Below are 24,715 nucleotides of genomic sequence, written 5' to 3'. Positions count from 1 at the left end.
TATGAAATTTAACGAAAACAAATTACCTGTAATAAAGATGAAAAATATTCAAAACAAATCATGCTTCTTAATATACAAAAATATTTCAATTTCAAGATGAAATAAAGTTAAACTAGTGCTTAGTGATAAGTTGAAAGTTATTACAAAACAAATCAACACAAAAAAAAAAAGATCAATCATGTACCCTTTACAGCTCGGCACAAAAAAAATCAAGATATTTAAATTGCATGGATGAATGTCTAGCATAAAAAGAAGGGGGGGGGCGCGGGGAATCAACTGTATGCTATACAACATAGTTGCAAGACCAATCATGTCCTCTTTACAGCACTGGGAAGCAAGTTGAAGGCTTCATCCTCTTCTTCCAACTTCTTTTCCTGTTGACAAAAAAAAAATCCCAAGACTTAGTAAGTACTGATGGTGATAAAATAGTATCCAAATTCACATGTTTTGAGTTCCTATGCTGCCTTGAAAAATTCACACTGCAGCTATGATGTGGTCAAATAGCTATACCTCTGGATGATTTGTCATGACATCAATTGGTCCAACAGTTTAAAGTATAAAAATACTGAAGCTCAAATTCCAGCAAAATTATAGTTTGCTTTTGAATTTGAGCCCTATCAAATTCTCGTCAGATCAATACAGCCAGTGCCTAGCCTTAACACTGAACAGATTTTAGGTAGGCATGCCAAACCAGCCATTTAACTAATTTATCTGAAAAGAAGAAAAATAGACATTCAAAGACTTTAATATATATATATATATATATCTAGAACTTATTACTTGTGTTAATTTTCAGTTCAATGAGTTAAGGAGGCAACCTGAATCAAAACCTATTATGTTCAAAAGTGAGTAGAAGATTACTTGAATGCAGCCCATCCAAAAAAAAGGTCAAACTACATGCTTACTTCAGGCGGTTTTGCAGGTATAAAATAGTATTGCCAGCTAAACATAAATTCAATCCCACAATAGATACTGCTGCTGCCATTCACACAAATCTAGCACATCACAAAAGTGACCAAAATGGCAATTCGGCTTCATTGTTCAACGCCTACACAAAATGCATTTACACCCAAAAGGTTGAAATAATGAACTAGCATAAATGACCTTACCTTTTCCTCAGCTGAGTGCTGCAAGATCTCCAGCATTGCATCTACACTGATAGTTGCTTGTCTTGACTGAAAAAGCAGAAAGAAGACTTGTTTTAGTATGCTAAGATTTTCAGCAGAATATTCAATCAACAAGCTGTTCTTTCTCTAAGCCCCCAAAGTTGACTTTATTCCAGGAAAATCAATTCACTGTGATGGAAGCATACCTTCTCACATCAAGAGCAACAAACGGAATAAGCCATTCTGAAAGAAGCTGTGCAATGATCCGAAAGAAACACAGCATAACTACTCTTAGACAAAACATGATAAACATACATCCGTATATAAACTGCTATCTTTTTTCTTCTTCTTTTTTTTTTTTTTTTTTTTTGGGGGGGGGGGGGCTAAGAGTCCATAAATAAACTACATTAATAATAGATCCACCATAACAAATGATTTGAGGGGGCACTTACCAATCAGTCCTGTTAAAAGAAAGGGACTCGTTCGACAAAATTTTCTGCATGATCAAAAGATCCTCTCTAAAACTGCATCATCCAAGAGGGATGGTCAAATGGTCTTAAATTTTGAGCAAGAAACGAGGTCACAATAGCACCTGAGAATATACATTTTAAGTATCATGTAATGTAATGATCTTGTTTGTTATTCACATTAAATTAATACAAACATAAATTGATGAATGGAAGTTTAACGGCAATTCAGCAGTTTGTCATATGTAGCAAAAGACTATCAGCTATTTTCAAAATGACGTATGCATCTTTGAAATGTAAATCGATCAAGAACATGAAGGAAATTGAAAGAATTACAAAGCAAATACTCACAATTTCTCCGCGTAGGTCAAATTTCCTAGAATAGGAGGGATAGGTCCACTCAGGATGTTGCAGCTTAGATCTCTGGATCAAAATTAGGATAACGACACAGTTATAAGACAAACAAAACATTGAACGCTGGGTCTGTTGAGTTAGTAGTAAAACTCCATAAAGGTCCCCTCAAATAAATTCAATTTTGTGAAAAATACCAGATTGAGGAAACAGCAAAATTAAAGCACTTACAACACAGCAAGTGCCCGCATCAAGCCAATCACCAATGGGATTTGTCCTGAGAGTTGATTACCTTGCAAAGATCTAGCATGCAAAATAAAATTCAGAGCAATTTTTTAAGTAAATAAGTCATAAAAATGCCAATATGGAAAAGATAACTGAGAAAATGGAAGGAGAAGTGTACTCACAGATATTGCAAAACTTCATTCCAGTATATAAGCCTAGGTATTTCCCCACTCAGTGTATTCTGTGCAAGGTCTCTAGAATACATATATTGAAACATATGCATCTCAGTCATCATTCTAAAATTAGATAGAAATTAAATGAGAAGAGAATGGAGAAAGAGGACTTACAAGAGTTTTAAATTTGGAATTTGGGACAAGGTTGAGGAGACCCAATTAACTGATTGTTTTTCAAAATTCTGGGGAGACCCATTCCAAAGAAGGGAAGAAAAAAATTATACAAGACAGAATTAGCGCCATAATCAAAGGTCTGAGTTGCTTTAATACTTGCTTGTCAGTTCTTCTTCGAGTTTGATTGAGAAGAATGAGTAGTGTAAAAAAATGAAAACTACTGAGTTATTAAAATATCAAGTAATCGACTCTAATCATCAACAGAAGAGTTTTGGTTAATTCATCCGTAATACTAGCTACTGAGTTTAATGTTGGTGGTGATTAGATTGTGGTGGTGTTGATAGAGGGTTTGGTGGTGGGTTGTTTTTGTGGTGGTAGCGTTGGAACAGTGGTTGGTGGTGGTGTTCGGATGTTGGGAATAGACAATGAAGTGGAAAGAGGTGATAGTGTTTGGTGGTGAGGGTTGGGGTAGGCAGAGAAGGAGATGGTGCCGGAGGGGGATGTGGCTGTGGTTGATGCCAGGGGAAATAGCAAGGCTAGGCAGATATGCCATGAGAAACACAGAAGAAGAGAATGTTAGAATGTAGCACCAACTTCTCGCAGAGGTCAAATGCTTGAAACAAGAGACATTTTTCAAATTGAACATTGAGCCAATTTAACTGCAACTTGTCAATAGAAACACACCATCAGTGCCATAATCACAGATACTAAAATACAAACAATTATAAGCATACATATATACATGAGTACATAGAGAGACTTTGGTAATGGCTTCCCTCAAGGCATCACTCTGAAGCTTACTGTAGAAGAGGAAAAAGCAGCCGCGTTAGAAAGGATAAAAATGGAAAGTAGCAATAGAGACACCTGCATTTCTAAAATGTAAAAAGAGCAAATGAATGCATACTAGTTGTTCGAATTAGATGACTATAAAATGTAAATGCACTGACTTTGATACAACATAGCCAGAAATTTTTTTTTTAAAAAATGCTAGTGCCTAGAATACAAGAAAACTAATAAAATGTGTTAATCTGGGTATAAACTGGAGCATACCCTAAAAATCTACGAAAAAAATAAATAAATAAATTTAAACAAGCTAACAACACACATTCAAATTCTGAAGATAACAACAGCAATAAACTAACAAGTTCCACTTTCTAAGAAAGATCAATGAAAACTTTAAATCCCAGGCTCAATCATAAAGAAAGATCTTTTTTTTTTTTTTTTTTTTTTTTTTGGAGTTGATGGTAAAAATCTCAGTCATACCCACACCACCCAACTTCATATTAAATGCATTCAACCATGAGCAGCAAAATAGACCCTAAGATTAATAAAGTTACAGAATTTATACAAACAATTTAGAAAAACAAATACACTTTGTTACAATTTTTGGAGTGAATTGGACACCATAAACAGAACCAAAGAAACTCCGGATAACAAAATCAGAAATTGGCATACCTCATGGCTGAAACTTTTTCCTTTCTTCAGATTTATGTACTGTCAACACAACAGAAACCACAATAAAAAAGAATCAATTTTTATTCAATAAGAAGAACATTTTCCTTCTGATTCAACCAATTTAAGTCAAAATTTAATATTTCATCTATAAAGATTAAATGAAGAAGCCAAAAACAAAACACAGCAAAACAAAGATCCGAAGGTAAAACCCTGAGAGAGAGAGAGAGAGAGAGGGTACCTGAGATGAAAACCCTAGACTAGGACCTTGAAAGAGGAAGACAATAATAAAAAATCAAGGTAATTTACAATTATGTACCTGGGCTGAAATAGCTTGAGTGACTGAAAATCAACACACAGATAGATAAATATTATATCCAACAAAAATTATAATTAATTACTAAAAATCAGCGTAAAAGACATCTGATGAACACAAACTAAATAAAATTCAATGGCCATTTTAAGTTCTAAATTTGCTGAGCATATTCATGCATGTGATTTGCAGGACGAATTATATATATATATATATATGGCTATCGAAGTAAGGTCTAATTATTTTTATAGAGCAGCAAAATACAGCAGATTACAACCTTATCACATTGCAATAAACTGGAGTACCCTCTCAAAGTTTCCTAACCAGTGAAATACAGTTGTGCTACTAACAAACAAGAGTCTTTTGTTGCAATAGATAAAAACATTCACACCAGTAAATGAAAAGGTGCCATGAATTCCAGAAGTCTTTTGTTACAATAGGTAAAAAACATTCACACCATTGGAATGCCTTTGATGTCCCTAATACCTAAGGTTTACATTTATTGCTCTGTTTGTATTTTTCATTTATCGACATGTCTATTCAAGGGGAATGCCTAACCATATTTCTTAGAAACTGAAAATTAGCAAAGTCATCTGAGGAATGACTTTGATGTCCCCAATACCTAAGGTTTACACTTCATTGCCCTGTTTTTATTTTTCATTTATCGGCCGTCTATATTCAAGAGAATGCCTATGCCTAACCATATTTCTTAGAAACTGAAAACAACCAAAGTTGATTAAACCAAAAATTTACCTTGGATTGGAACCTGGTCAAATCAAAAAAGCGTTCAATTGTTGGCTCTCCTTGTTTCAACTCATTGTAAGCTTTTCCCACGCCCTGCATGATTCTTCAAATTCAGATTGAAAAACAAGTCAGCTCCGCAAAGGCTGAAGCATAATGAGAAACAGAAAGAACTAGTAGCAAAAGGTATCTGCATTGGTTATCAAGAAAATATTAGATAACAATAAGTTCCAGAACCATTTCCATCTTATAAATGAAATGAAATAAACAAATTTGACCCAAATCAGCATGTAGTTTATGCATCTTGTCTTTTTTCATGCATCAGACAAAGATACTAGAACCCAGCTACATAATGTGGAATCCAAATATTAGGGACTGTATTTATTTCATCAAAATTTTAAAATCTTTCTTATCAAAAAAATAAAAAAAACAAAAGCTATTTTCCAAGAATTCCACCATGTTGGCACTGAAAAAGTATTAATTTTCTCATGGTTACGACTACACTTCAGAAAATTAGCTAAATGAAAGCCCTTCAATCAGGGGGGGAATCTGGACAGAGATAGATGGGGATCAAAAGTATTAATTTTTAGATTTTGTATGCAATATCTTATTGATTTTTGGCTTACGCATGTTATCTTATTATTTGTATGTTTTTATTTAGTGATTTCATTCATCACAAAAAAAATGTTAGTTAAGTTCAAGTTGTTTGGTTTATAACCTTGTATCAATCGAGTATACATAGTTGGAACCTACATATTACAAAAAGCATTGCAACAATAACATTACGACAATCCTATGAAATCTGGAATCAACACATTGTGGGCCATAAATGCTTCATAGTTTTTTTAAATAAAATATTACTTTGTCCCAAGTGTTCCCTTATGAGAAAAAACCAAACAGAAAAAACCAAAAAAACAAAGTCCCCAAATTGGGCCATAGGTAGTGAGAAAATTAGCAAATATAAAAGACAATCACTGAACAACACAGAACATAGTATTTTAATTCATGCCATAAAATACTCGACTTACTCCTGTAAACACAATTATAGCATCATCCGCCTTAGTCCCATCTTTCGGATATGATTCACGCCATCTCTGCCAGATTGTCCTCACACTAAATTTTGGAATGAACTCAACCTTCAATAAATAAAACCAATCCATAAGAATCAAAAGTGCTGCAACAGAACAGAACTTCAAATAAAAGGCAAGCCTGTTTTAGCATAAACAAGCAACCTAAGTTTGAAATTGAAAGCCAACTTTGTGAAACAACTATGAACATGAAATAGAATGGATTACTGTAGGAACCCACATTTTTCATCTTAATCATGTTCATGAGCATCTGTATGATTATGGTTTGTTAAGCTTGCATGTGTATGTTCGTGACTTGTCCTGCTTAAGTGAATGAGATCCATGCCTTGATTTGATACCTTTGTGATTTGTCTAAGTGTTATGTGCTTGCCTAAGATATGACTAGCCGATGTGTTTCCAAGCCTAGGTTACGTTACGCCTAGATCATTCCAAGTCGAGGTCATCCTCAGTCTAGAAGCATCTTGGAACCCCTTGTCGACATCCGTCCTTGCCTTGAACACATTGGCCGAGATGTTACCTTGCACCCAAGTGATCTCGTCCTGGAGTGGTATGACCTAGGCCGAGGTGTGGCGCATCTAGGCCAAGATGTGGCACAGCTTAGTCAAGTGTTGTCCTTCCTAGCCGAGGTCATTGTCACCTTAGTTGCCGAAGTCCTTTGTTAGCCGATGTCACCCCTTGCCGGAGTGCCATTCCGTGTAGCTTGTTAGATACGCCTTGTTGTTAGCCGATGTCATTGCCCCGTCAGAGAGCCCATACCGCTTTACTTGTTGAACACCCTTCCACCATGCTTTGTCTGGCCTGTCAGCCACCTTTTCAGGAAGAACCCAACCAGTCGCCGCCACGTGTCTCAGCAGAGGGTTAACCCCAGAACCGGGTATAGAAAACTGTCATTTAGTATCATAACCTTGTCTTGTAGAGAGAGAAACTCTAGGAGGAAGAAGGAGTTTTAGAGTGAGGAAGTAGATCTTCAAGCTTGATTCCTAGAGATCGGACCGTTAGATCCGTGTTCTAAGGTTAGATTCTTGATCTGCTCATGATGTCCTCTATGTTCATGTTATTGCATTGCATGATCGGATATGATTTGTAAGCCATGCATCGTTTTGAAGTTCGATTCTAGAAAGAGAAAATGACATTCATGTGTTCTTCAAGAAAGTCTTGTTTTGATCCGAAAACTTACATAAAGAATCATGTTTTTGTGTTTATTTCCGCAAGAATTCCAAGTACGGGTACCCAGGTCCATGTTTTCAAACTCATAGCACGAAAATCCCAGATTTGTGATGACAGATTATGATTGAACATTCGTATTTTTCATGTTTTCACACTCATGTTCTTCATGTTCATCAGCAGAGGGAAACCCAGAGTTTCCCGACCTCTTTTCCTTGCATGTGGCCCTCGGGGACACACCTCGGCGAGGAGGTGTGGAACCTCGGCCTGGACCTGGTTGGTGCCCAGCATGTTTTCCGAAACCATTTGTGTGCATACGAAACTTGTTGAAGGTGCATTCAATAGGCTTTGCCCTGTGTTTATAGGACTTGGGCTTGTCTCGACCCCGACGTGTGAAGAAACTATGTGAGTGGTATTTTTAATAAAGCTATGTTACACTTGCCTTCATAAAATCTCGTCTTGCCTTGTTTTGAAAAGTACTTGATCTAGCATGAATGACTATCCCTACTTGTATATTAAACACTATCTTGTTTTGATGACATTTCTTGAAAGTCCTTAGCTGCAGGGGACTATAATGCAACTGCACTCTTGTCTTGAAAGTCCTTAGCTGCAGGGGACTATAATGCAACTGCACTCTTGTCTTGAAAGTCCTTAGCTGCAGGGGACTATAATGCAACTGCACTCTTGTCTTGAAAGTCCTTAGCTGCAGGGGACTATAATGCAACTGCACTCTTGTCTTGGAATTGTCATCACCCTCTTGTATTAAGTAGATGTAATAACATCCAAAGAACTTGAAAGGCCGGCAATGAACTTGATTTCCCTCTTGATTGTAAAGTATGCTATGTATTGTTTGAAAGAAATCTTGGATATCAATCATGCAAAACCTTTATTTCTAATATCATTCACTGAGTATCCAAGCTCACCCTCTCTATATATATGTAGGTGATGAACAAGAAGGCATTGAGGCCTAGACGTGATGCCGATGTGTTTTTGGGTGCATTGCCGACATGTTTTGGATTAACATTTTTGTACCATCTTGAAGATCATGCTTCTTGGCTTATTTTCCATTTGTACTTGTATATGTCGGCTTGAGAAGCCTTTTGGTCAAGATGTATTTTGTATCTCATTTCCTTATTGTATCTAAGTTGTAAGACTTGTAAAAATGTATGTCATTTCATTGGACTTAAGCACGGCTCTCATGGACTATTTAGATTCTGTATATATATATATATTGCTTCCGCACTTGTAAGCCCCATATTTCATACTCTGATTGTGTGTGATTCTTGTAAGTCGGCCTTCGGTAATCTCGGATTACTGGCCATCACGGCACCAAACTACTAGGGGCGGTTTGGGGGCGTGACAGAATGGTATCAGAGCACAAGATCATTATAGTACGTTAATCACCCACCTTGAGTCCTAAAGAGCATAGGATTTTCCTTAGAATGATGTTAGGATTGCATCATATTACTTGCTACTTGACTACGTGTGCATCATTTCGGCATAGACATTTGTTACTTGTATACGTGTTATCTGTTTAGTTATTTTTAAAGTCTCATCTTGCATCCTCCTAGCATCATGAGGAGAGGTAGACCTCCAGTTGGCCGAGATCGTTCAGAAGATAGATTGGAGAGATTGGAAAGGTTAGTCGAAGGCTTGGTTCGTGAGCAGAGACAACCTAGGCCACAGGATACTGGTACGACTTCCACGCAGGCTGAGCAGACGAATGGCCGTTATACAGCTCCACCCCCTCCAGTGCCACAAGTGCCTCTACAACAGGCTTTGTACGGGAACGACACGATAACCCTAATCAGAGAGTTCAAGAAAATGAAACCGCCGAGATTTCAAGGAGGTATAGAACCAATGAAAGCCGAGGCATGGGTTTTAGAGATGGAGAAGTTGTTTGAGATCTTTCCCAGTACAGATGCCCAGAAGGTATCTCTGGCAGCATTCACATTAGACGACGATGTTCGTAGGTGGTGGATGATGGTCCGAGAAAGCAATCCGGGTTTGACTTGGGAAAATTTTTTGGAGTTGTTCTACAACAAGCATTTCCCCCTCAGCGTTCGAGACCGAAAAACCACGGAGTTTCAGAATCTGATACAAGGGAACAAGACAGTCGCAGAATACGATCGTGCCTTTACTGAATTGGCGAGATATGTGCCTCATATGGTTGATGATGAATACCGAAAGGCGAGAAAGTTCGAAAGTGGGCTACGTGGACCGATACAAGATAGGGTCAATATGCTCAATATGCCGACATACGCTGGAGTACTGGACAAGGCCATCCTAGCTGAAGCTAATTTAAACCGATACCAGAGTTCAAGTGAGGGTCAGAGGAAGAGACAGAATTATGATAATCGCCGAGTTCCGTTCAATGCCAAGAAGAGAATGAGCACAGACAGTTCCAGCAACTCAAATCAGGAAGGTAACGCCAAGCCGATGTGCGCGAGTTGTGGAAAGCTACATTTCGGGGTTTGTCGTTGGGCAACTGGAGCTTGCTATGAGTGCGGCGAGATAGGTCATCGTGTGAAGGACTGCCCGAAGGCAGGGACTGACAATGGAAAGAGGAATGGAAGCACCTCGGGCTCTGCACAGGACAACAACGTCGGCAGAATACAGGCAAGGCAAGGCAGAGTTTTTGCATTGGTACCCGGAGACGCCCAGAATACCGAGACGGTAGTGTCAGGTACCCTTCCAATTTGTTCTCAAGATGCATACGTATTGATTGATTCGGGTTCTACGCATTCATTTGTGTCCACTATATTCGCCGAGAAGTTGAGTAGAGAATTAGAACCCCTTGATTATGTATTATCTGTGTCTACTCCATCTGGGAGAAATATGATTGTTACATCCATTTATAGGGCGTGTATTGTTATGATTGAGAGTGTAGAATTGTTAGTTGATTTGATGCCATTAAGCATGACTCACTTCGATGTTATATTGGGAATGGATTGGTTAGTGGCAAATCATGCATCCATTAATTGTGTTACTTAGAGCGTCACATTGAAGACCCCAAGTCAAGCCGAGGTCATTTTCCAAGGTAAAGGAGTAGTACCCCCACCTTACTTAATCTCATCTATGAAAGCCTACAAGTTGATCCAAAAAGGATGTCAGGGTTATCTGTGCAGTATACTAAGTGATTTGAATGGAATTGTTGAGTTAGCCGACATACCCGTTGTTAAGGAATTCCCCGACGTCTTTCCAACCGAGTTGCCTGGCCACCTTGTCGATAGGGAAATAGAGTTTACTGTGGACATCTTGTCAGGGACACAACCTATCTCCAAAACACCCTACAGAATGGCCCCAGCCGAACTTAGAGAACTGAAATCGCAATTACAAGAATTGTTGGATAAAGGATTTGTTAGGCCGAGCACTTCACCGTGGGGAGCACCCGTTCTATTTGTTAAGAAAAAGGATGGCACACTTCGTCTTTGCATTGACTACAGAGAACTTAATAAGGTGACCATTAAGAACAAGTACCCATTGCCTAGAATCGATGATTTGCTTGATCAACTACGAGGAGCACGAGTCTTTTCCAAGATTGACCTCAGGTCAGGCTACCACCAGTTGAAGGTTAAAGCCGAGGACATTGAGAAAACTGCTTTTCGGACAAGATATGGCCACTACGAATTTTTGGTAATGCCCTTCGGAGTAACCAATGCCCCAGCAGCATTCATGGACTTGATGAACAGAGTCTTTAAGCCGTACCTAGATGAGTTTATCATTATTTTTATCGACGACATATTGATCTATTCCGGGAGTACGAGCGAGCGCGAGAATCATCTGAGACTTGCCCTGCAGATCCTAAGAGATAAGAAGTTGTACGCCAAGTTAAGTAAATGCGAGTTTTGGCTTTCCAACATTTCATTTCTAGGGCATGTGATTAATGAGGACGGTATATCAGTTGACCCCAGTAAGATTGAAGCCATTGTGAATTGGCCGACGCCGACCAACGTGTCCGAGGTTCGTAGTTTTCTGGGTTTGGCAGGTTATTACAGAAAGTTTGTGAAGGATTTCTCGAGGATTGCAGTGCCATTGACACAACTAACCAAGAAGGGAGCAGTTTATGAATGGACCAATGAAAGAGAATCAGCTTTTCAGGAGTTGAAGACGAGGTTAGTCACAGCACCAGTTCTGGTACTACCATCGGCTAATGAGGAATTTCAGATTTACAGTGATGCCTCACATAAGGGCTTGGGTTGCGTGTTAATGCAAGAAGGTAAAGTCATAGCGTACGCGTCTCGTCAGTTGAAGCCCAATGAAAAGAATTATCCTACCCATGATCTAGAGCTAGCTGCCGTGGTTTTTGCTTTGAAGATATGGCGTCATTACCTGTATGGAACATCTTGCCAAGTTTTCACCGACCACAAGAGTCTGAAGTACCTGTTCACTCAGAAAGAGTTAAATATGAGGCAGAGAAGATGGCTCGAGCTACTGAAGGATTATGACATGCAGATTCAGTATCACCCACGTAAGGCAAATTCCGTAGCCGACGCATTGAGCAGGAAGTTAGTCGGAAGTTTGGCATGCCTGACAGCGGTTTCGGTGGAACCGACCATTATTGAGGAGGTGAAGACCAGACAGAGGGAGGATAAATTCCTCAAGAAGGTAATTGACGAATTCGTCACCAAGCCGAGGCCGGGATACACCATGGAGAATCAAGTGCTTAAGTTTGAAGGGAGATTGTGTGTAGCCGACGTACCAGAGTTAAAAAGGAAGATTTTGCAAGAGGCCCATAGTTCCAAGTTTGCCATTCATCCAGGGAGCACCAAGATGTATCAGGACGTAAAGCGGACCTTTTGGTGGCCAAACATGAAGAAAGAGATAGCCGAGTTTGTATTTCAGTGTCTGTGTTGTCAACAAGTGAAGGCAGAACACCAGAGACCGGCAGGACTTCTTCAACCCTTGTCAATTCCTGAGTGGAAATGGGAGCACATCTCCATGGATTTCGTAGTGGGTTTGCCGAGGACACAAAGAGGTATGGATTCCATTTGGGTTATAGTCGACAGGTTTACTAAGTTAGCTCACTTTTTGCCTGTCAAGACTACATTCAATGCCGACCGACTTGCCGAATTGTACATGAATGAGATCGTTAGGCTTCATGGCGTGCCGATGTCCATTGTGTCAGACCGAGATCCGAAGTTCGTTTCTAGATTTTGGCAGAGTTTACAAGAAGCCTTGGGAACGGAATTGAGATTTAGCACAGCCTTTCACCCCCAGACCGACGGGCAGACAGAAAGAACGATTCAGACACTCGAAGACATGCTCAGACTGTGCGTGTTGGATTTCCAGGGAAGTTGGGAATCGCATTTGCCATTAGTAGAGTTCGCGTACAACAACAGTTATCGAGCCAGCATAGGCATGGCACCGTATGAAGCTTTGTATGGAAGGGAGTGCAGATCGCCGATATGTTGGACTGAAGTAGGAGACAAAGCTCTAATTGGCCCCGAGTTGGTTCAGGTGACAACTGAAAAGATCAAACTCATTCAGCAGAGGATTAAAACTGCACAGAGTCGACAGAAGTGTTATGTCGACCAAAGAAGGAGGGAGTTAGAATTTGAAATTGGGGATCATGTGTTTTTGAAGGTCTCGCCGATGACAGGAGTTTCGAGATTTGGGAAGAAGGGTAAACTTGCACCCCGATATATTGGGCCGTTTGAAATTCTTGAGAAAGTTAACACCGTTGCTTACAGACTCGCTTTGCCGCCAGATTTGAGCCAAGTCCACAGCATGTTCCATGTTTCAATGCTGAGAAAATATATCCGAGACCCACTGCATGTAATAGATCACTTCGGGGTTGTAGTTAATGAAGACTTGGGCTACGAAGAGAAGCCGATGAGAATTATCGACAGACAAGTGAGACAATTGAGAAACAAGTCGATATCAATGGTGAAAATCGAATGGGAGAAGCATTATGGCGAGGAGGCCACATGGGAAAAGGAAGAGGAGATGAAAATCCGTTACCCGGAGTTATTTGTAGGACAAGGTAACTTAAGTTTGGGGACCAAACTTCTTTAAGGAGGGTAGACTGTAGGAACCCACATTTTTCATCTTAATCATGTTCATGAGCATCTGTATGATTATGGTTTGTTAAGCTTGCATGTGTATGTTCGTGACTTGTCCTGCTTAAGTGAGTGAGATCCATGCCTTGATTTGATACCTTTGTGATTTGTCTAAGTGTTATGTGCTTGCCTAAGATATGACTAGCCGATGTGTTTCCAAGCCTAGGTTACGTTACGCCTAGATCATTCCAAGCCGAGGTCATCCTCAGTCTAGAAGCATCTTGGAACCCCTTGTCGACCTCCGTCCTTGCCTTGAACACATTGGCCGAGATGTTACCTTGCACCCAAGTGATCTCGTCCTGGAGTGGTATGACCTAGGCCGAGGTGTGGCGCATCTAGGCCAAGATGTGACACAGCTTAGTCAAGTGTTGTCCTTCCTAGCCGAGGTCATTGTCACCTTAGTTGCCGAAGTCCTTTGTTAGCCGATGTCACCCCTTGCCGGAGTGCCATTCCGTGTAGCTTGTTAGATACGCCTTGTTGTTAGCCGATGTCATTGCCCCGTCAGAGAGCCCATACCGCTTTACTTGTTGAACACCCTTCCACCATGCTTTGTCTGGCCTGTCAGCCACCTTTTCAGGAAGAACCCAACCAGTCGCCGCCACGTGTCTCAGCAGAGGGTTAACCCCAGAACCGGGTATAGAAAATTGTCATTTAGTATCATAACCTTGTCTTGTAGAGAGAGAAACTCTAGGAGGAAGAAGGAGTTTTAGAGTGAGGAAGTAGATCTTCAAGCTTGATTCCTAGAGATCGGACCGTTAGATCCGTGTTCTAAGGTTAGATTCTTGATCTGCTCATGATGTCCTCTATGTTCATGTTATTGCATTGCATGATCGGATATGATTTGTAAGCCATGCATCGTTTTGAAGTTCGATTTTAGAAAGAGAAAATGACATTCATGTGTTCTTCAAGAAAGTCTTGTTTTGATCCGAAAACTTGCATAAAGAATCATGTTTTTGTGTTTATTTCCGCAAGAATTCCAAGTACGGGTACCCAGGTCCATGTTTTCAAACTCATAGCACGAAAATCCCAGATTTGTGATGACAGATTATGATTGAACATTCGTATTTTTCATGTTTTCACACTCATGTTCTTCATGTTCATCAGCAGAGGGAAACCCAGAGTTTCCCGACCTCTTTTCCTTGCATGTGGCCCTCGGGGACACACCTCGGCGAGGAGGTGTGGAACCTCGGCCTGGACCTGGTTGGTGCCTAGCATGTTTTCCGAAACCATTTGTGTGCATACGAAACTTGTTGAAGGTGCATTCAATAGGCTTTGCCCTGTGTTTGTAGGACTTGGGCTTGTCTCGACCCCGACGTGTGAAAAAACTATGTGAGTGGTATTTTTAATAAAGCTATGTTACACTTGCCTTCATAAAATCTCGTCTTGCCTTGTTTTGAAAAGTACTTGATCTAGCATGAATGACTATCCCTACTTGTATATTAAACACTATCTTGTTTTGATGACATTTCTTGAAAGTCCTTAGCTGCAGGGGACTATAATGCAACTGCACTCTTGTCTTGAAAGTCCTTAGCTGCAGGGGACTATAATGCAACTGCACTCTTGTCTTGAAAGTCCTTAGTTGCAGGGGACTATAATGCAACTGCACTCTTGTCTTGAAAGTCCTTAGCTGTAGGGGACTATAATGCAACTGCACTCTTGTCTTGAAAGTCCTTAGTTGCAGGGGACTATAATGCAACTGCACTCTTGTCTTGGAATTGTCATCACCCTCTTGTATTAAGTAGATGTAATAACATCCAAAGAACTTGAAAGGCCGACAATGAACTTGATTTCCCTCTTGATTGTAAAGTATGCTATGTATTGTTTGAAAGAAATCTTGGATATCAATCATGCAAAACCTTTATTTCTAATATCATTCACTGAGTATCCAAGCTCACCCTCTCTATATATATGTAGGTGATGAACAAGAAGGCATTGAGGCCTAGACGTGATGCCGATGTGTTTTTGGGTGCATTGCCGACATGTTTTGGATTAACATTTTTGTACCATCTTGAAGATCATGCTTCTTGGCTTATTTTCCATTTGTACTTGTATATGTCGGCTTGAGAAGCCTTTTGGTCAAGATGTATTTTGTATCTCATTTCCTTATTGTATCTAAGTTGTAAGACTTGTAAAAATGTATGTCATTTCATTGGCCTTAAGCACGGCTCTCATGGACTATTTAGATTCTGTATATATATATATTGCTTCCGCACTTGTAAGCCCCATATTTCATACTCTGATTGTGTGTGATTCTTGTAAGTCGGCCTTCGGTAATCTCGGATTACTGGCCATCACGGCACCAAACTACTAGGGGCGGTTTGGGGGCGTGACAATTACCGTGGAACCCGTATAGCAAGGGGCAAGTAAAGCATTGAAAAACCCATGAACATGTACAGAGGGCAAGTTAAGGGTCAATCAAACGTGAAATTATTATATAAAAAGTTTTTCCGAAACATAGACCAAGAAACTGAATACATGTTACAAATATTTTAAGAACAGTCAAACCTAGCATTGCTGTAAAAAACTATGTGTGCAAATCAAAAAATTACCACTCAATGCTACTGCTGCAACACACATTTAACAGATTTACCAAGTGAATAAAAAATTAAGCACCCAAGAGAAAGCAATATTCAATTTAAAAAATTACCACTCAATGCTAGTGCTACAACACACATTTAACAGATTTACCAAGTGAATAAAAAATTAAGCACCCAAGAGAATGCAATATTCAATTTAAAAAAATTACCATTCTCAACAAGTACTAGGGCTACAGGAGAAGTTAAAGATTCACCAGGTGAATAAAAAAATTAGACATCAAAAGCATTAGTGGAATCTAAAATCCGAGTAAATACAAAGCATGGTAGTCTCTTCCATGGCTTGGACAGAAGTAAATAAGCCCCACAAAATATACTTTAAAGGCGATCCCTATCTTTGGAAATGTTTGTCTATAGTTTCCTATTTATGTCTAAAACCCAGGAAAAAAAAGGGCAAACAAAAGAAATCTAACAGAGAACAAGAAATGGAGAACTTCAACTTGAGCTTGGCATATAAACAAACATGTAATATCCACAAATAAATCCAAATATACATACACACAAGATTTGAAGGTAGAGAAAGTGAAGCGATTGGAGATCTGTACCTCAAGCTAAAGAGAATCTTGAAAAAGGAAAGTAAATGTATGTATGGGTAAGTATATATTCAGAGATCTTTCAACTTTTTCAACATAACAGACCAGAAAACGATGTGTTTAGACACAAATCAACTCCTCCTCCTCCTCCTCCTCCTCCTCCTCCTCCTCTCTCTCTCTCTCTCTCACACACACATCCAGACTTGAAGCAAATACTTAAATCTAGTTCAACGAAGCAGAGAGTAAAGAAAAGAAGAAAGCCACAAATCAACTTGTAGTTTCTTGCTTACAATTTCAATTTCAATAACCAAATTGAGAGAGACGGGAAGGAAGAGCGAGAGAGAGAGAGAGAGAGAGAGAGAGAGAGAGAGAGAGAGAGATACCTCACTGGTGCAGATGGCGATGGCGGTGGCGGTGGCGGTGCGGCTTCGAAATCGAAATCGAAATTACTGAGTCAGATGAAATTGAAATCAGAGAAATCGAGCCGGTGCAAACTGTGGTGGAGGTGGAGCTTCGAAATCGAAATCGCTTTGAATCTCAAAGACGAATCTGTGTGAATGATAAGGGTTTAGAGATGAATCGAGAGAGAGAACTTCGATTAGGGCTATGAATCGACACGTTCAGACGGTTTAGAGAGAGAGTGAGATTTTAGGACTACAAAATATGTATTATATTTTATATTCACCGCTCACCCATTTTTTTAAGAGAGAGAGATAGGACATTCGAAGGCGTTTTCAAACGCCTCTGGTTATTTAAACGGTGCCGTTTTGATTTAAAAAAAGCGACGTTTAAAAAACGTCGTTAAATATTGTGTCGCCAAAACTCATTTTTCTTGTAGTGGACTATTCACCCAAAACAAAAAAATTGTTGGACACTCCCACGTGTCATTTTTCTACCACTTAATCAAAATCAATTTCTTGTGCGCCAAAAGCATAAAAAAAATATATATATAAAATAAAAAAATAAAAAAATAAAAATTTAAAAAAACCAACAACAACAACTAATAGAGAACTCGTTGAGCTCAAAATTTGAGAGATTAATTTTCGACGATCAACTCTGATGAGCACGGTTCTAAGTGCACACCACCTTTGACAATCCATGAAAGTGATTTTTTTTTTTTTTTTACCTTATTTGTTAAAGATTAGTGTCACATTGAGTTCAATTGGTTTCTATAGTTTATACATATTCAAAATTGTTCTAAACATACTTTCACTCGAACTAATCGTCTAAATACATGTAGTTTTTCGTTCCGTATTTATGGCATTAAACTGTTGTACCTCTTCAAATGATTTCTCATGTCAATGTCATATTCAACTATTTTTCACTCTTTAGTTCCATATATATATATTTTTTGTAACTGGATTGTCTCTACTTCGAAGTGAACTGGACCGTCCAGTTCAGCCAATTGTAAGCCCATTTTGGATCCATCTTGACAATCCATATGATTTAGTTTTGTAGGGCCCTCCACGAAGATCATCCATACCAAAAATCAGCTTGATCGGATGTCAGTAGTCAATGGATCGGATCATTTTGGTAGGAAAAAAAAAATAGACGTACTACTTTCAAACTCAAATTATTCATTAATTATTTTTTAGAGAAATGTGATCCGATCAAGTGTTAAATGAAGACTGATCAGCATGAGTTTTGGTATGGATGATTTTGTTGAAAGGCTCTACAAAATAATGGTTTAGATTGTCGAAATAAGTCCAAAATGAGTCCACATTGGGTTGAACTAAGAGGTCCATACTAGAGACAATCCAGACCCTTTCTTTTTTATTCTGGTTGTGAGATAGACTCTCTTTGGTGTAATTTATTATAAGGAGAAAACTAATAATCAGAAAGTAAAAAAATAAAAGCACCTCTTCCACAACTTTAAAATAATCAGTTTAATAGAGTATGTGCGTATTTTTTTTTTTTTTATATTTATTTTATTTATTTATTTTTGAACAGAATCAGTTCAATTGTTAGCCAGTAAAAGAATTGTGAAAGGCAATGACAAAAATTGGAGAGGATCCAAACTACAAATTTTTATTTTTTCTTTTTAAACATTTTTTTTGTGGGTGATATTGAAAAATTTTACCCAGGAACTTTATGAGCTACATTTGTTCCCATTTTTTTTTTTTTTTTTTTTTTTTTTTTATCTTTAGTGATCTTTGTCAAAATTATGTCAATTTTTTTACTTTTTTTTTTTTTGGTTCATCTTGTGTAGACCAATCTAAACTGTAATTATTTTTTTTTTTTGAAAAACTTTTCAAAAATTAAAAAGAAAAAAGGCAAAGTAAGCCAAAAAATCTACTATTTTGGTTTTTTTTCTTTCTTTCTTTCTTTCTTTTCTTTTCTGGATTTTTTAAAGAATTTATATTATTATTTTTAATTTTCCAGTTCGTATCATTAATTAAAATAAAAGCCTAAAACTTTCTAAAAATTTTATAAAAAAAAGTCAACAAAAACAAAAACAAGCTAACAAAAAAGGCAAAACCCTAACGACAATGAAATTCAAGCACCATATGAGTTGGAGAAGCATCAAAGCCTTATCCACTGGTCCAAGTCTGTAGTTGAAGCTGCAACTTAATCATGGGATGATCGTTGTAAGATCAAAATGTATCCCACCCCAAATTATTGTATCCCACCCGAAATTATTTAAATCTTATCTATATTATATTAGTAATTAGTAAAATAATTTTAAATTAAAATATTTCGTACCCTTAAAATTTCAATAGGTTGCACCCTCAGCATTATAAAGATTGGAACCCTCAAATTATTAACATTACAAAATTTTAAAAATAATTTTTAAACTGAGTTTTATCAAATATTGATCTATTCTATTTTATATCTTTATTGCTTGTTATATTTTTGTATGATTTAAAGTTTCTTTTATTATTTTATTTGTTACTATTCTTGTTTTTTCATCATTTTTTTTTTCTGCTTTTCATAAATCACACTTTAATTTGCTTACAGTCCCGATTTACTATAAAGTATACATTTTATTTTGTCTGTCAACAATTTCATGTTTCTACCCCAACCATGCTCTTTATTTTAGCTATTCATCCAAATACTATTAACTTTATAGAATGCCACGTTAGCAACAAAGATGGAGGGAAATAATCTTAATGATTAAATACATTTTGCCTAGCCTTGAAGGCTAGCTACATGTAGCTAGTGAATGTGAGCTGAGCCAAAATGCCTAAACATATGCCTAGTGCATTGGAGTTGAAAAAAGTGAGTCATATTAGGCATTTTAACTAACAAGCATCATATGCCTAGTGGGTTGGAGATGCTCAAGTGCAAGGAGAAAAAAAAAAACAAACAAACAAACAACAAAAAAAAAAAAAAAACAAAGGCCTAACTATCACATCAATGGTGGGGTTCACATGATGTCATGTCATTAGTGGTGCATTAATGATGTTGAATTAGTGGTATGAAACATTTTTCATTTGCTTATGCACTTTATCTTGCATTCATTCATTCTTTAGAAACATGAATATTCTCCGGAAATGAGTATTGTTTACATTCAACATATTCTTGAAAATGAGTTTATAAAATATAATACTACTTATTGAAACGCATTATCATTTTACTCATAAAAAATAATATATTTTTAATTATGAAAAATTTCAAAAGTAAATTGTGTTATAGGATAGAAGATAATTTTTAGATAAGTTGATTGATCACATTTACTGAGAAAAATAGAACATAAGGTTTTGATATTGAGCCTATTATAGATTTTTTTTATATGTAAATAGTGGCGATTTTAACATTTTCAGATAGGTAACTTTAATAGACGAAAATGAGACATAATAATAACTACTATTTTTGTTAATTAACGTTGACAAAAAAATATGTCCGATTATATTTTTATTCTCAATTATATTGTGAAAGAATATCTAATTAATAATAATTTTATTCATATTTTTTGTGTTAGTATAAATCAAAATTTAAAATTTTATAATAATTTTTGGGATACTTGCATGTAGGTCTTAATAAGTGGACTTATTGTCTAATAGGTCCTATGGAAAAAATTTGTCATAAAAAAGTCACTAATTGTAAATTTTAGCGACAATTTTTAAAAATCATGACCAAAAAAAGTCACTAATTGTCAATTTTTAGCGACGTATATAAAAATTTGTCACAAAAAATTATTTTTAGCGACAATTTTACCAAGACTTATTTTCAATAGGACTTGATGGAAATTAAGTCTAACTATTATGATCTATTGGTAGTTTACTCATAATTTTTTCGATAAAAAATTACAAGCGCTCCTCCAAAATTTGAATCTTAAATTCGTTCTGCTCATTGTTGGAAAATCAGCATTTAGCGACGTTTAAAAATGCCATTATAGGTACAAAAAACGCTGCTAATTCTTTTTGTAATGTTTAGTACTAAACATCGAAATCGCCCGTCGCTAGAGCTTGATGGCATTTTAAAAACGTCGTTATATTAGTATAGGAGGCGTTTTTAAAATGTCCTACTTAACAGTACCATGACGTCACTATGATATTTAGTGACGTTTTTGAAACGCCGTCATATCTTTTTTAAAAAATTTGATCGCTAGATTTAGAATTTAAGTGGCGTTTTGAAAAATGCTGTGATATCTTTTTTTTTTAAATTGTGCTAATTTTATATGATTGAACTAAAAAAATACCTATAGTAAAACTGCATAGCCTTAATATGAAATAACAACTCCCATTCAAATAGCAAATGCAACATTAATTCACTTTCCCATTTAATTTAACAGCGCTGCTTGAGGGCCCTAAATTTCGGGGCTCGAATGCCCCGAAATTCCACTTTGGGTAAAAAAAAAAAAAAAAAAAAAGGAAAAAAGAAAGAAAAAAAGAAAACAGTTTCCAAAAATGGAAATTAGGGGCATTAGGGGCAAATTTTTTAGGGCCACCAATCATTTTCCTTAATTTAATATCCAATCACCATTATCCACAAAATAACATTCCACAAATGATGTTTTAACATTACCCACAAAATACATCAGACATGTGTCCATTGTCTGCATCCCAACGTCCTAAAGGGTTGTGAACTCCATGAGCTTCTTGCTTGTTCACCATGACCTTATCTACCCACTCACCTAAGCCTGTTTCACTATCGTCCTCCCCAAAATTCTGACCAGGACTAGTGACAGGAGGCCAGGAAGTTGAGCTTCCTAATAGCTCATCAAGATCGAAACTTTGCCTCTTTTGCCTCAATCCTGAGTTGTTCCGTACCTACAAAAAAATTATATCAAACATAATCCCCCTAGATCTACAAATGTCAAAATTAAAATGACTGAATAGAAAAACAAGGAAACTAACTAGAAGATTACATGAGAATTAATGATTATATAGCTACCCTCATCTGACCTAACTAAAGATTTTTCATGATTGTTACACAAAAATATGATAATAATAATGTAAAAACTTCGCATTTTCAATGATATTTCAGAATGGTCAAAAACAGGGTGGTTTATCTGGACACAATCATAGAAATAGTTTTTCAATGAAAGTACTACTTCAACATATCTATAGTTTGATATTTAAAATTTTAAAATCAGTAGGTACAATCAAATACTTGTGCACAGTAATGGTTATTCTATTATTGGAAAATCAGTATTCTGCCAATTAATATACATTAAGATGTTAATATTCAAGTTCATGAACTATTATTTTAAATTCAAGTTCATGACTATCCAAGCATGTTAAGCATCAAATCTGTTCTTTTTGCACTACATAGAGCTACTCACAAGAACAAGTGGTTCTTTCGGTATACCAATAATTGAGACTCAAAAATCTCTTGGCAAGCAATATAAGAGAGAGAAAACTTACTGCCATGGGAATTCACTCGTGTCAATTCCAGCTTGGTGAAGCTCATCAACATGCTACAACGCTTCTCTACACTCCTCACGGTCATCAAAGAACTCTTTTTTATCGCCTTCTATCTGGTATGTTTCATGGCCTTTTCCTGTAACCAACTGCACATAAAAAGGGAACACAAAATAAAAAGATGTGCAGAAAAGTAGAGAGGTGATGTGATGGAAAAAAGATAAAAAGATAAAAAGATGGATTATATAGTAGATGACAAACAAGGCCTAAACAATTAATAGTGCATGGATAGGCAAGTTATTATTGTCCATTAATGGCATCAAACATGGGGAAGACAAGGGAACAAAGTTGTCCCATTACATCCCAAACTCTTTAACAGTCACCAAAAGCTACAGAGGGAAACAAATAGAATTTAGTTTGTTGTCGTATTAGAACAACAAAACGCTTTATGCATCTCTATTGAGAAGTTCAAGAATAAACTCATTTCTATCATTTAAGTAATAGAATTGTTTAAGATGACATATTCTAATTTTCTCTTTCACAAATCAATGTGTTTCTATCCCCATTAGTTTTGAGTGACTTTTACCCCCAAATTTTATGGCAGTAAATATGAATTGATAAATTAACTGGTAAGAAAAGCAGAATGGGGTCTCAAAGACTTACAACCATATCGCCTTCCTCACCCATAGTAACATCTGCACGTACAGCTACCCGTCTTATATCATGCAAGCAAAGTTTGTGCCCATTAGGAAGAGGTGGATAGTAATCATTCTCTCCATGTTTCAAATACGCCTGCATAGTCCATCCTACACCAGCCAACATGTCATCCAATATGTCCACTGGCGAAGATGAAACAACCAGGAATTAGTAATGCTGTTTGAGCTTTTCCCTACAACTGAGGCATTAGGGGAAACATCCATCGATCATACGAGTACACTAGTCTCTCACCTCGAGAAACAGTGGAAAGATTGTTCTTTTCCATAATAAGAATTAGGACCTTGTCATGGAATTATATATATATATAATCAACCATAGACAAGCATGTTTTAAACTAATTATATTTCAACTTTGGTGGTGGTATATTTCCTTCATACAGTACGGTTTGCAATACATACAAGGATCTTCATTCATCGGATTGTCAGATGTCAAGATTCTCACATCACTTTTATATGCTGCAATCTTCGTCACCATGGGTCTCTTTCCTCTATCGCTCTCACCAGCACAACCAATAATTTCAAGAAAAACATGAAAATTTGGTTAGACCATGAAAACTTAATTACGTACTATAAGAACATTAGCTATTCCTACATCAGTAAGCTTCTGGTTAAAGTACACCAAGACAAGCACGCATAGAGATAAAGGCTGTTAGTTTTCTAGCAAATGGCGTTTCTAACTTGTTTCTTTTCTTCCTCAACAGACCATGGCCTAAAAGGTAAACATAAAAGCTGTGAACATCAGGGACAACTGAAGTTTATTCCACAACAGGCTTTAAATGTCTATCAAGTCAATTTCCAAATTCTCAACATCTCAATTTTGACTACTTCCAAAATTAAATATTCATTTGATGAAATATATATATATATATATATAGTAACACTTTGGTGAAATATTCATTACTAAGCTCGCTTTTTTTGCAATGCATAACACGAAAGCTAGTAATGCATCAAACTTAACAGTTGATATAACTCTCCCACAACATTTTATCATCGAATCAATAGACCGTAATACTGAAACAAACTTTGAATTTCAGTAAATAAGATCTACATAAAGGAAACGAATGAAAAAATAGCTCTAAACATATATATATATATATATATATAACCTCTGTTGTAGTGAAGCCAGAGAAGACCTTTCGGTCTCTAGGCCGAAGACAATCCATGAAGTCAATGAGTATTGAAAAGCAGTGTGTAGTGAAGATCACAAGCCTTAAGCCTTTTGGGGACTAGGTGTGTCCCTTTAACAATTATGCCCTTACCATTTAGTATATCAAATGATCTTGAACTTCAATTCAGCTGCTAAGTATATGATTTTAGTAGATAGTGCACAATGTCCGGCAATCTTCTAAATATAAATATTAGTTCAAGAAGACAGGGTATGCTATCTATTTGGATTTTTTTTTGAGTTGAATTCAATAAATATTTTGGGATGCATCAAATGTTGGATTCTGTTCACTATTTACTAGTGTTGAATGCACGAGTCATTTTCTCCATGACTCCATCTCCATGTTATTATTTCCACCCATGGAACTCTTCAAATTTTGATTAGTACACTGCAGGAAATTCAGCTTTTAGCGGCGTTTAAAAAACGCCGCTATAGGTGTCAAAAACGCCGTTAATTCTTTTGTGGCGCTTAGCACCAAACGTCGAAACTGAGGCCGTCGCTATAACATTGGGGCGCTTTAAAAACGTCGTTAAATGGTTATAGGCGGCATTTTTTAAATGTGATTCATAACGTTAAATTGACAT

At 37.1% G+C, this 24,715-nt stretch overlaps 1 protein-coding gene and 1 long non-coding RNA gene across 6 annotated transcripts; both read right to left on the bottom strand.

Moving 5' to 3' along the window:
* Window positions 1–168: 168 nt before the first annotated feature.
* LOC114287565 (uncharacterized) lies at window positions 169–17,037 on the bottom strand. 3 transcript variants are annotated; one of them, XR_014329712.1, is made up of 10 exons: window positions 16,827–17,037; window positions 5,015–6,138; window positions 4,268–4,290; window positions 3,952–3,990; window positions 3,239–3,296; window positions 2,497–2,564; window positions 2,332–2,403; window positions 2,156–2,227; window positions 1,110–1,175; window positions 169–374 (listed from the first exon to the last, which is right to left on the bottom strand). It is a non-coding gene; the product is annotated as an uncharacterized LOC114287565 (long non-coding RNA). The 3 variants fall into 3 exon arrangements; XR_014329714.1 differs by lacking the exons at window positions 3,952–3,990; window positions 4,268–4,290 and adding an exon at window positions 1,559–1,698 and having other exon boundaries at window positions 1,110–1,359; window positions 1,925–2,227; window positions 6,031–6,138; XR_014329713.1 differs by lacking the exons at window positions 3,952–3,990; window positions 4,268–4,290 and adding an exon at window positions 1,559–1,698 and having other exon boundaries at window positions 1,110–1,359; window positions 1,925–2,227; window positions 2,497–3,296; window positions 6,031–6,138.
* Window positions 17,038–21,236: 4,199 nt separating this feature from the next.
* On the bottom strand, window positions 21,237–24,315 carry LOC114277618 (UDP-N-acetylmuramoyl-L-alanyl-D-glutamate--2,6-diaminopimelate ligase MurE homolog, chloroplastic-like). 3 transcript variants are annotated; one of them, XM_028219531.2, is made up of 4 exons: window positions 23,366–24,315; window positions 22,914–23,089; window positions 22,172–22,399; window positions 21,237–21,656 (listed from the first exon to the last, which is right to left on the bottom strand). In XM_028219531.2, exons 1-3 carry the CDS (start codon window positions 23,439–23,441, stop codon window positions 22,307–22,309), a joined length of 345 nt encoding a protein of 114 aa, XP_028075332.2. In that variant the 5' UTR covers window positions 23,442–24,315; the 3' UTR covers window positions 21,237–21,656; window positions 22,172–22,306. The 3 variants fall into 3 exon arrangements, with proteins under 3 accessions (XP_028075332.2, XP_028075333.2, XP_028075331.2); XM_028219532.2 differs by having other exon boundaries at window positions 21,239–21,656; window positions 22,254–22,399; window positions 22,956–23,089; XM_028219530.2 differs by having other exon boundaries at window positions 21,242–21,656; window positions 22,254–22,399.
* Window positions 24,316–24,715: the final 400 nt, after the last annotated feature.

The sequence above is a fragment of the Camellia sinensis genome, chromosome 5 (genome assembly GCF_055761805.1).
Source record: "Camellia sinensis isolate YWXY chromosome 5, ASM5576180v1, whole genome shotgun sequence".
Classification (NCBI taxonomy): Eukaryota; Viridiplantae; Streptophyta; class Magnoliopsida; order Ericales; family Theaceae; genus Camellia; species Camellia sinensis.
Note: the sequence above shows the minus strand (reverse complement) of the source record. Positions and strands in the feature narration are given on the sequence as shown.